Consider the following 12,633-nt stretch of genomic DNA (forward strand, 5'->3'; position numbering starts at 1 on the left):
ATTCATACGTGAAAAAAATATTTCAATTCCGCGTTCAAACATCAAACTAGTTTAAACAATTTAACTTTTCGATTGGAAAATGAAAATTGGTTAAATATAGTCATTTTTTTATTTGACAAGGCCTATTTCAATTTTTTGTCTATTTTTTGTTTTTAAATTAAGACTAGAATAGATTTAATGGAAATTTGTCAAAAATTAGGATATTACAATGTTTCTTTTCTGAACAGAATTTAAATTTAGAGTAATTAGAGTCCAAGAAGAGAACAATAAAGAAATTACACAATACATTGAAATAAATAATTTTATTAAGGAGAATCTAAAAAAAGGCAAAAATATAACTTGAAAAAGTTAATTTACAATAGTTCTTTTTTTTTTTAATTTTATGGTATATAACAGGATTATGGTGATGTCAGGGTTAGCAGTCTTCAGAGACTGAAACCCCTCGCATATCCAAAAGGTGACACGTTTGTTACTCCAGTCTTACGTTTGAAGTTTTCACTTTTTTTTTTAAATATTACATCCGTTTTATGCGAAATTAAAAATCGTCGATGCTTTTCAGTAACGGCCTCATGCGTAACGATTAATTTTAATAAGATCGGGTCATGTTCCTTTCCCCTGGGCCGTTGTCTCTCATGCGTTTCCGAGAGAATAATAAGTGAAAAAATGATCTTTCTCTTGAAATTCAGGAGGAAATATGGGAATTTGTTATTTTTTTGCTTTATCTCCCTTGTCGGCGTGTGGATTATCTGGACTGTCCGGATCGCGTTCAACCCCGACGATGGAGGTACATTTTATTTAAAAAAACAGGAGCTGGGTGCATGTTAAATGATTAAATACATAACAACCGTTCCATGAAAGTTGTCCACAATTTTCAAAAATATTCTTTCAAGTCCTGTCAGAAAAAAAAGGTGGTGGCTTCATCAGAGATGACCCACAGGCTTTCAAAAAATTTCAAATTAATTGTAATCAATCGCAAAAAATTGTACGATATTTTCTTTCAATCATCCAACTCTTATTTTCTCTGTGTTTGTCAGTCAGTAAGTTGATCAACAATGAAGAGAAAAAACCAAAATGCAACTGACAGACAAAAACAGCAAGATCAGATATAATCGAGAATTTTTTTAGCATTTACCTGTAAATTCACATAAAAATGTATAAGTATTTAGATTTCACATCGATTGTTGTCTTTAAGTTGATGAACATGCTGTTTGGTCTTAATATTGTCTTAACTAAACCGGAGAAGATATTCATTATAGTCAGACTTCTTATTTAAATTAATCCATTTGCTTAGTGATTATAAAGCCATATTAATTATTTCAATTATTTATTCTTTTTATATAAAGTTATTGGTTGAGATGAAAAATTAGTGTTACGAGCAGGATTCAAACCCACGACCTTTGGCTCAAACCACTTGAGCTATCATGACTTCATTCCTCTCAGACACCAATTCCTCATCTCAAAAACTTTAGCTAAAAAAGAATAATTAAGATGTTCAATAATGACCAGTAAGCAAATATGGATTATTTTAATTATTAAAAGAAGTAATTACTTCACTAACAGTTCCCCAGGTCCACTTCATAGTCACTGAAAATCAAATCCTGATTACACGACATTTGAAAATATGGCAAAAACAGGTAAAAATTGAACGGTTGTAGGTTGAGATAAGGAGTTAGTATCCGAAGGGATCGAAGTCACAGTAGTTCAAGTAGAGCAGTGGCGTATTGAGCTGAAGGTAATGGGTTCGAATCCCGCTTGTGAAACTAATTTTTCTAACCAAAAACCTTAAATAGAAAGAATAATTAACTGGAATTATGAATTTACTGAGATTCTGTTTCTCTGCCCAAGCTCAACTTCTACTTTGGAAGCGGTGTTCGGCTGAAGTTAGAATTTTTAAAAAGTAGCATTTACTACGAGGTTTTTGCCATATTTATACCAGCTTTAAACTCTTCCTGGGTCCTTTTCTTTAGGGCCGGAGCCTCATTGCCTAGCAATTGGCCATTAGTGTTTCCGAACATTTTCTTCGAAGTGGGCAATGGGCTTTTCAAGGCAAGTGTTATCCTGAATAATAGAATATCTCGTAATGTAAATCCTACCACTACAACATTACAACAATTTAAAAAATCCATTTTAGACTGTTTTTTAACTTAGGTAAAATTGTTTCATTCTCATGACACATTCTTGATTCCATTAGCCATGGAAATTCATTTTTTGTCTAGCTTATCAAAACTCAAGCATCCAAAATAGCTCTTGCAATTTTACATAAATGCACATTACAGTTGAGGCTTGAGAGCTGTGCCCGTTTGGCCAGTAATGAGCAAACAAATAGGGTGGCAATTCTAATTTCCACCAAGAATCGATTGTGTTAAATGTAGAAATAAACGTCTCATTCAAAGTACTGCGCCCTTTGAGCACCTGTAGAAATTTGATTAGTAGGCCCGGTTTCAATGTTTGAATTTCTTCTGCGGTTACATTGTTTATCCCAAAACACTCCTGTAGGCAAGTCTAGTGCCACGTTTGTTAGTAGGTGTGTTGGTATCTCCTCGCTTCCTTTGCAAAATCTGCATGTATCGTGTTGGACCAATCTTTTTCAAATACCCCTACAGTCCATAGTGCTCTTAAGATTTAAAGTTTTTTCCTGCTTCCTTTAATGCTTCTGTTGCTAATTTCTTTCCAAAACTTGCTAAAGGTTTCTGGGGTTGTTTGTGCCCATTGAGCGAATTCCACTGTTTCCTCATTTTCACTGTCTTTTTGTGTAAGATAATCAATGATTGTGTGAATCCCTATAACACAGAAGGGCTCAGGGTGTCTGCTCTTGTATCATTGTGGTCTGACCTCACTCTGGATTGATGTCTACGAGGTGACCTTGTAGTTTGCTCGTTTTTGATTTTCGTAGTTAGTCAATCCTCTCTCTAGATTGAAATGATCAATTGCTGTCTATGAGGTAGATTGATAATGATCAATTGCTGACTATGAGGTAGTAAACCTGTGGTTTGCTTGTTTTTGCTCATTGTGGTCAGTCCATCCTCACTCCAGATTGATAATGATAAATTGATGTCTGAGGTGATGATAGTTTGGTCTATTTGATCATTCTTGTCTTTCATACATGCTTCAGCCTTTCATCATTGTCAGATACTGGGTTTCTGATATTTCGGATTATGCCTTGGCTGACATGAGTGAGAATTTTCAGACCAGGATGATGAAAGAGAATCAAGCTATTTGATTAAAAACCATTTAATTTATATTTGTGTTAATATGGTTAGTGAAGACTGATTCATTTTCATCTTTGTCTGGTAGAAAAGGCCGATTATTTTCCTTAATTTTTGCTTACTGATAGAAAGGTTAGATATTTGTTTTCCTGGTTCAGGTACAAACCATTTTGGGTATTAAAAATAACAATGATCCAATAGTAAATATTTTTGTTGTGTACCTAATGACTTTTTAGTTCTTTTGCTAGTGTAAACCAAGTAAATTCTTGGTTCTATCAAGAGAAAAGCTGTAATGATCAGAGAAGATATTTTTATAAAATATTTTTTCTGGTTGAGATGTTGAGTAACTTTTCAATTGTTTCGCATGGTGGTCGTTTCTTTCTTAATCCATCTGTTCAGTTATGCTTTTAGGGCATGCCAATTTGCAGTTCAAGTCTAAAAGGTGTGTGGCTTTTGCTTTTGTTAATTTTCAGCCTGTTCAAGCCCCATGTGTCCCTAGTAGCCACATCAGAGTTACACAATTACATTATCCTAGAAGCTGGAGATGTGTTAAGACTTTTTTCCTTCTATTGTCAAATCATGCCTTGACAGATAACCCCAACAAAAATTTGTAGATCAGAATGATAAGAGAGAATTAATCTAGTTGATTGGTGAAGCCTTATTGATTTTTGGGTGCTTAATTTACATTTTTGTTAATATGGCTTGTGAAAGCAAGTACAGTATCAATTTATTTGTACCATGGTCTTTCATCAAACTATGTGTTTCGGTTTTAAATTTAAAATATTTTTAAAAAATTGCAGGAGAGTCATCCAGACTTGATTATTGGATGAAGAGGGGGCTCTGGAATGAGAAACTTGAAGAATGGCTAAAGAGAGACGAAGCCGAAATAGTTCCTCATCTCGGTGATAACGGAGTGCCGGCATATTTGCCCAAGGAAGAGGAAGACTCTGCAAAACTTGTAATGGAAAAGGAGGCTTTTAATCTTCTTCTTAGCAATAAAATCCCCTACAACCGCACCCTTCTTGACCCTCGTCATCCAAGGTACTTAAAAAAAGCACAAAGTTTTAAAGTTTTAATAACTTTGAAATAATACTAGATATTTTCCTTGCACATTGTGTAAAGATGTTTGACATTGTTTCTATTGGGTTGGCAAAAAACTATAGGTGAAGCACAATTATTAGATTGTGGGATTTGCAGTTAAAAATAGTGTTTATTATAAGATAATATTGTACTGTTTATAAAATAACTGATCCTTCTGTTTAAATTGTGTAAATATGTATTTATTTTTGTAAATATTCCTGTATTATTTTTTTTTAATAATCATTGCTTTATCTATCATTTTTTTAATAGTTTATTTTGTTTTATTTAGGTGTGCACTTAAAAAATACTCTGAAGATCTTCCAACCACTTCCGTAATTATTATATTCACTGATGAGAGATGGAGTTCACTGATCAGAACAATTCACAGTGTTCTTGACCGAACTGAAGATAAATATTTAGAAAATATTATTTTAGTTGATGATGCAAGTCAACATGGTATGGAGAATATAATATTATCAAAGGAAGTCAAATGCGTTAAACAAATTTATTTTTCAGATGAGTTAAAAGATAAGCTCGATTACTATATTGCAACTAGGCTGCCTAGGAAAGTTAAATTGCATCGTTTGGCAAAACGGTCTGGTTTAATCAGAGCACGCTTAGAAGGTGCTAAATTAGCGACGGGTAATGTTTTAGTCTTTTTAGATGCTCATTGCGAAGTGACAACCCAATGGTAATTGAGAAATTCCAGTTAATTTTTTTTTCTTAAATCAAAATCAACTATACCAATGATTTATTTATTCAAGTAAGGTTGGAACCACTCTTGGCACGCATTAAGGAAAATAGGAAAGCCGTAGTAGTACCGATCATTGATGTGATTGATGATAAGACATTCGAGTATCAAAACAATGGGGGAAGTTTTAATTTCGAAGTGGGCGGATTCACTTGGAACGGGCATTTTACATGGATTCCAGTTTCAGAAGAAGAGAAAATTCGAAGAGGTTCGCCTGAAGCGCCAACAAGGTAAATGAACAATTTTTTTTTACCTTAAACATTTACATATTTAATCTTTTTTAGAACTCCCACAATGGCTGGAGGGCTTTTTGCAATGGATAGAAAATATTTTTGGGATGTCGGCTCTTACGACGACGGTATGGATATATGGGGCGGTGAAAATTTAGAAATGTCTTTTAGGGTAAATTTCATTTTTAAATTATAAAGTATGTATATATTTTTAAAAATTGTTTCTTTTAGGTATGGCAATGCGGAGGAATTATCGAGACAATTCCATGTTCTCGAGTCGGTCATATATTTAGGTCGTTTCACCCGTATAAATTTCCCCATTCTAAGGATACACACGGTATCAACACAGCACGATTGGTCAAAGTATGGATGGATGAATATCAGCGTTTATTTTTTGAACACCGTCCTGACTTATTAGTAATTGTTTTTTCTTTTATTTCACTTTTGACTCAGTTTGATAAGGCATCCTACAAGAATAGTTATTTCTTCTATTTTAGGATGAAAATATTGGTGACATATCAGAAAGGCTTGAACTGAAAAGGAGACTTAAGTGTAAACCATTTTCTTGGTATTTACAAAATATTTACAAAACGAAATTCATCCCGGATGAAAACGTTCAAAAATGGGGCCAGGTTAGTATTAAAAATTGGTCTTTCCTATAATATTTATCTAGAGGTAATTAAGTAATTAAACACATGTATTCTTTACAATATTTAAGGTATAAAGTTTTGCCGACTTCTTAACAAGTTTTGTACAACTTTTTAAAAGGTTCCATGAACTTTTATTTTGTGCTGGTGAAGTTTTTTAACTTTTGTCGACTTTTAAATTTTTTTTTTCAAAACATTGGTAATCTTTTTAACTCTCAATGCCACAGAAATGTTTGTGAGTCACATACAAAATATTTCATATTTAGTTTAGGCGCAGCTTTTTTTTTTTTTTTTTCAAATTGTTATAAAACATTGGTCTTCTTTTTAATCCTTTATGCCACATTGTTATATATTAGTCTTCATATATTTTCTTCTACTTCATAAAAAAAAACTACCAACATGCCTGATGAATCCCAGGTGATAAACCTTTAATAATTGTCTTGAATTCCGAAGTAAACAGTGTTTAAGAAATGTATGCATTTTCAGTGACACATCCGTGGTCTAAACCAATATATAGCCTGTGGTTAACAAGTTTTATCGATTTTTTTGCATAATTTTTATGGACGTTAATACAAATTTATTAAATTTTTAAAAGATTTCATTACTTGAATTTAATACGTTTAATTTAATGCATAAGACACAATATATGAGTTGTGCCAACTGTTCTTTTGGTTGAGGTGGACACTTGGTCTGCGTTCTCCCATTTATACATTTTAAACTCTCCCTCCATTTCATCTGCTACACTATTCCATTCGCAATTCCTAGGGCTGCGGCAGAAAGGGGAAAATTATCGCTAGCTGGTCGTTTAATTTTTTTTTTATTATTTGAAAACCTTATAATTTTTCTTTTCTGTGTGCATTGTTATTTTAATTAATTATTTATCCATTTTGTATGATTTGGTTGAGTACCAAATTGAACAAACTTTCTGTGAATTGCCTACTTCATATAATTAGCATTGCAGGGGAAGCAACTCTTGCTAAGTTTATATTCTACATATTTTTTATTACTTAGGTAAATGTTAAAAACCAAATCATTTCCATTATTTTTAAGTAGCAGAGAGTTAAATGATTCACTGGGTTCTGCCATTCCAACTGAAATGGCTAAGCATATGACACAGTTAAAGAGTTAAGAAAAGTTTTTAACTTTGTTTTAAGTTTTTGAGATTTGTAAACAATTCTTTCCAAAACACTTATTAATTTTTTTTTTTGCTTTTTAGTGATAATTCCTTTTAAAATTAGCCTTTTTATTTTAAGATAACATTTTTGAAATTTGATTTTTATGGCAGTTAACATTAATTTTCCTGGTGTAAATGTAGAGGAATTTTTTTTTTTTTTTTTTTTTTTTTTTTTTAGGTTTTCACAATAATAAATAACATGTGCCTGGATAACTTACAACAAGACGAAGAAAGCAGGTGTACACTCGGAATGTTCCCTTGCAACCATCAAGTCGTTTCGACTCAAGTAATTACTAATTTACAGCCTATAATTAGTATTATTAATAAAATTATATCACTTGTAGTATTTTTCACTGAGTAATGACGGCGAGTTGAGAAGGGAGTTTACGTGCGCTGAACGCGATTTGAAAAACAACGCGGTTGTACTCGACAAGTGTAAAGGCAGTGCCGAGCAGAAATGGCAGTTAAACAAGGTAAAAATATTATTAAATGAAATTTGATCTGAATGTTAACATTCGTTTTTCCAGCACGGTCAGTTGATTCATATAATGTCCAACTTGTGCTTGGACAGTGACAAGGACGAAGCAGGTGCGGGGCTTGAACTTAAGACATGTAATTTTAAGAAACTCACTCAGATCTGGCAATGGAGACACTGATATCTCTTACGTTAACCAAAAGACTGGAAAACTGTACGATTAAAGCACTTCCTTTATATTATTAGAACTATTTTCAGGGAAAAAATGATTTTGCATGTTTATTGCCTTTTAATTGCAATTATATCCGTCCATTTGTTATGAAATTTTATATTCACACACTTATAATAAAAATAATTGTAAATTATAGTTCTGCTTTTGTAAATAAATTCTATTTTTTCTATATATATTATTTAAAATATTATACCCTTAATTCTTATTATTTTTAGTTATATTTAAACAAACTATAGACCCATGTATAATCTGTATGTATGAAAAAAACAAATTCAATAGAAATGATAAATGATGGAGTGTGTGGTGTTCAATCCTTTTTAAAAAGATAGTTCCTACTCACAGTAAGTTTTTTTGCAACAATCCGGATTTCGAGCCTTTTAGCTCATCATCAGGTTTAGAAGTTTAACCTGATGATGAGCTAAAAGGCTCGAAATCCGGATCGTTGCAAAACAATTTACTGTGAGTAGGAACTATCTTTTTAAAAAGGATTGAACAAATTCAATTGTTATCCGTCGACCTTTTGACTTACGTTAAAATAATCTTCAGGGAAAAACAGTCGTAAAGATGTCTACAAATTAACATAATCACAAATTGACATGTTACAGCTCTTGACAGTGCTGTGACTGAGCCTATGTTCATAGAAATTTGAAACCATTTATTAAAAAATCATTTCAATTTGTAGACATCATTAAGGTTGTTTTGCCCCGATGACTTTAAAATAGGTCAAAAGCTCGACTTCATTGTCTTTCCACTTGACCATACCAAGATCTAGATTATTTGTTAGTTAATAAAAAAAGCACTACTTTATAAAAACTGTATAATAATAAGTTAAATCATACTGCTACTACATCATCATAATTATCCTGACTGTTTTTCTCTGATTGAACACGTCTCATCATTTATCTTCAGTGTTTGATCTGTGTGTCATTATTTCATTGGTTGATGTATTGCCAGTTCTACCATTGTTAGTTTTATAAACTTATTAAACGACAATTGACAAAATAGCTAACAGACCGACTCATAAAGTTGGCAAAACCGGCCAGAATGATCAAGAGGCCCAAGTCGGTTGCATGAGTACTGTTCTCTGGCTAATTTGTGAAACATAAGGTCATTTATGACACTGACTGCATCTTAAGATTGACCATTTTAGTTGCTCAAGGCAGAACCCAATTTATCATTTAAAATAGCTCTCTGATACTTAAAAATAATGTAAATGACATTTTTTTTAAATTTTATTATGTTTACCTAAGTGATAAATAGAAAAGCAAATTATGTGGTCTTAAAATGATCACTTCCAATTGAAAAAAATTTAAGCGACCGTAGCCAGTAACGTTTTTCCCTTTCTAAGGTGGCCCAAGAAATTTAAAATGGAATTGTGTAGCAGGTGAAGTGGAGTAACATTTAGAAAATAGAAAAGTCTGCGCCCACAACACACATGCATCTTACGAAGTTCAAGTGTTAAAAAAAATATGCATAATGTATCACAACATTACGAATCAAATAATTATAATTAAATCTGTTGATAGTTGATAGTTTGCAGATTCCCTTTGGTTGTTGGTTTAACAAAGAAAGTTTAATTTGGCAACTACTTTGATTCTGAAAGAAAATATATTTGAGGTTTTTTAAGTTTTCTTTTTACATGAAGGAATTCGAGACTTTTTTTAATTTAAAAAAAATTTATTATTAAGAGAAAAGTGTACATTTATTTTCAGTCTGGGTCTACATCGATAGATTCATTATAGTATCTTTTTCTAGTTTTAGTAAGGATATCTTCTTTTGAACGTCCCTTCTTTGATTTTTCAACTACATTTATATCGGTGATATCTTGAGAAGCGCCAAGGCCTCGTTTACCTCTTGGATGAATGTTAATAGGCTCTAGCAATCCTTTACTGTCCTCTTTGCCTAGCGTTTTGCCCTCTTTCCATCCCATTTTCTCTAGAAGTTTGAAACCTTTGTTCTTTTCGTTAATGGCAAAATCGACAGATGCTATTTCTGTTTTTTCGCTGTCGTGCGACGAGCCCTCCGTCTTCCTCCTGTGCTCAGAACGGTCTTCGTATTTGCCGTCGGCTTTGTAATCGATATGGCCCTTTGACAGGCCGAATTTTTTCCTGAGTTGTTTTTGTTCAAACTGGTGTTGTTCCTTAATATTCCTATGAATGTTCGGTTTCTTAGATACCAAATTTGGTTCGCATTCCGAGCAAGTTTTGTCTCCTTCGTGTATGTGACACAAAAGGTCGGTACAGCCAACAGTAAGAACATTACCGTGATTTAAACTCGTCGGTGCACTTTTGGTAAGAGAATCGGAGAGTCGGACGCCGTCGATGTAAGTTCCGTTTCTACTGCCAAGATCCACAATTTTATAATTGAATCCGTCGTCTTCGAGGCTATAAAAAAATCTAGAATGTAATTTGCTCACATTGCGGTCAGGTATGAGAATATCGTGTTTTCCCTCTCTCCCGAGGGTCCCACCTAGTCTCGTTAAAATAAATAATTTACCCACTGGTAAATTTTTAAGCTCAGTCGTTTTTACGATAAACCGAATGCTCGGTGCTACGTGTTTACTAATATCGGGCTTGAACGATTTAGGTCCGGATTCTATGACAACTGGTTTTTGTTCTTGATCCTCCGAATCCGAGCATTCTCCATCTTCTTTCTCACTTTCGCCCTTTTTGGCGTCAGATGCCTGCGCTTTTGGAATGTAAGTCTGTACATCATCTAAGTTCACGGAAGAATAGAACTTGAGACTCTGCGACTCTTCGTCGTAATAGTAATATGCTCCAGTTTGGTGGTAATAGTAGAGTTTATAATCTGGAATATAAAAACACTTTTCAGTTTCGTTGTAATAAGACCCACTCTGCCTGTCGAAAACGAATCCAGACTGGCTGACAGACTGCTCCGCTATGGCTTTCACCTCGCTGACGATGTCGTTGCCCCAGTTGCTCGCCTTTTCCGTCTGCTCTTCGTACTGCGTCGATGCGTCGGCAGTTTTCCTGCTCAGCCTGCAAAGGGCCAGAAGGAATTTGTAGTAGACCAGCTCGTCCAAAGCTTTAAGCTCTTCCAAGTTGTCGAGAAGGGTGCGCAATTTGAATTTAACATCACCGTCGATGCTCTCCGTGTCGAAGTATTTCGAAATTTCCATCTTTGATATTTCATAAACAAAGGCAGAGGCATTCAAACCGGATCAAGCCCCATTAGATGATTTTTGAGACACCAAGAGCAACAACAATTTCATTTATAACAAACATATAGCCTCAGCGTAAGTTACAGAATATGATTTTTTTTTAGTAGTGTGTAGCAAATGACTTCTTGGTCTATGGCCATGTGACGTAATGAAATGATTTTACTCCACAGAACGTTTGAACATTCGGTTGTATTATAATTAAAGATAATAAATTAACGATATCAAAAACTTTGAAAATAAACTTCCATAACACATAGACTGTGGCCTGTTAAATGATAAAACGATTTTCATTCCACACAAAACATTGACATTTGGTTGTATTTTAAAATAATCAAACAGTGAAAATAAAGATATAAAAACAGTAACAGTAAAAATAAACTTACAAACTGATTGACCGTGACAAGTGATAAAACAATTTTTACATTAAAACAGAGTGAAAATAGACTTACTTACAAAACTCATAGACTGTAGGTATTTCAAGTGATAAAATAATTTTCTCTCACAAAAAATTGACATTTGGTTGTATTTTAAAATAATCAATCAGTGATAATAAAGATATAAAAACAATAAAAATAAACTTACAAAACTGATAGACCGTAGCCTGTTAAGTGATAAAACAGTTTTAACTCCACAAAAAAGACATTTGATTGTATTTTAAAATAATAAAACAGAATAAAATAAGGATATAAGTTTACAAAAGTCATAGACTGTGGGTCTGTCAAGTAGTAAAACGATTTTTACTCCACACAAAAAAATATACAATTGGTTGTATTTTAAAATAATTAAAAGGTATAAAATAAAGATTTCAAAAACTATGACAATAAACTTCCAAAACAAATAGAATGAAAAGTGATAAGACAATTTTTACTACACAGAACAATTTGGACATTCAGTTGTATTTTAAAGTAAATAGTGTGAAATAAAAATTCCAAAACTGTAAATCAACTTACAAAAAAACACAGATGTGGGCCTGTGATAAAACGATTTTTACTCCACAAAAATTGACATTTGGTTGTATTTTAAAATAATAAAAAAAATATAAAATAAATATATCAAAAACTATGTTAATAAACTTTCAAAACAAATAGAACGTAGCCTGTTAAGTGATAAGACCATCTTTAGTACACAGAACAATTTGGACATTCAGTTGTATTTTAAATCAAACCATGTGATATAAAATACTGTTTATTTCACAACAGTTCATGTTAAAAAAATTAGTTAAATTATTTCTAGTGCATAATTTTAGGGTTTTTTAGTACATAGATTAATGCATATTTGAGAGGTTTTAAGTCCATATTATGTGGCATATTTGAGGATTTCTATTTTGTTATTTTATTTATTAGTATTTATTTAATTTACAATGTACAGTATTCATAAATACATTTTTTAAACTTAAGACAGGCTCTTTAGCTCTGTTAACTGTCAAGATGAGTCTACTAATGATTTAAAATTAAAATATAAAGAATAGCATTAATCTCTCATGCAAATTTATCTGGTCTTTTAGTTTTTTAAACCAGTGCAAGTTTTCTTTCATAATATATTTGACAAGAATTTTAGGGTATCTTTCCTCAGATATGTTCAATATTTTTAGTATGTAGCCATGGTGCAATTACAATACACAAGTTCATATAGTTGTGGATTTTTATTACCTGTAAAT

At 32.6% G+C, this 12,633-nt stretch overlaps 2 protein-coding genes across 3 annotated transcripts; one reads left to right on the top strand and one right to left on the bottom strand.

Moving 5' to 3' along the window:
- The first annotated feature begins 409 nt into the window (after nt 1-409).
- LOC106668516 (polypeptide N-acetylgalactosaminyltransferase 1-like) lies at nt 410-7,966 on the top strand. 2 transcript variants are annotated; one of them, XM_014397357.2, is made up of 11 exons: nt 410-784; nt 4,007-4,247; nt 4,576-4,742; nt 4,803-4,977; nt 5,055-5,267; nt 5,322-5,439; nt 5,499-5,684; nt 5,765-5,899; nt 7,267-7,374; nt 7,433-7,561; nt 7,616-7,966. In XM_014397357.2, the coding sequence occupies exons 1-11, from the start codon at nt 664-666 to the stop codon at nt 7,742-7,744; spliced, it is 1,722 nt and encodes a 573-aa protein (XP_014252843.1). In that variant the 5' UTR covers nt 410-663; the 3' UTR covers nt 7,745-7,966. The 2 variants fall into 2 exon arrangements, with proteins under 2 accessions (XP_014252843.1, XP_014252844.1); XM_014397358.2 differs by having other exon boundaries at nt 435-457.
- Nucleotides 7,967-9,464: 1,498 nt separating this feature from the next.
- Nucleotides 9,465-11,121, bottom strand: LOC106668522 (angiogenic factor with G patch and FHA domains 1). Its single transcript, XM_014397370.2, has one exon. It carries the CDS (start codon nt 10,932-10,934, stop codon nt 9,504-9,506), a length of 1,431 nt encoding a protein of 476 aa, XP_014252856.1. The 5' UTR covers nt 10,935-11,121; the 3' UTR covers nt 9,465-9,503.
- Between the last annotated feature and the right edge of the window lie 1,512 nt (nt 11,122-12,633).

This window comes from Cimex lectularius, unplaced genomic scaffold, assembly GCF_000648675.2.
Source record: "Cimex lectularius strain Harlan isolate CLEC.00 unplaced genomic scaffold, Clec_2.1 scaffold36, whole genome shotgun sequence".
In the NCBI taxonomy this organism is placed as follows: Eukaryota; Metazoa; Arthropoda; class Insecta; order Hemiptera; family Cimicidae; genus Cimex; species Cimex lectularius.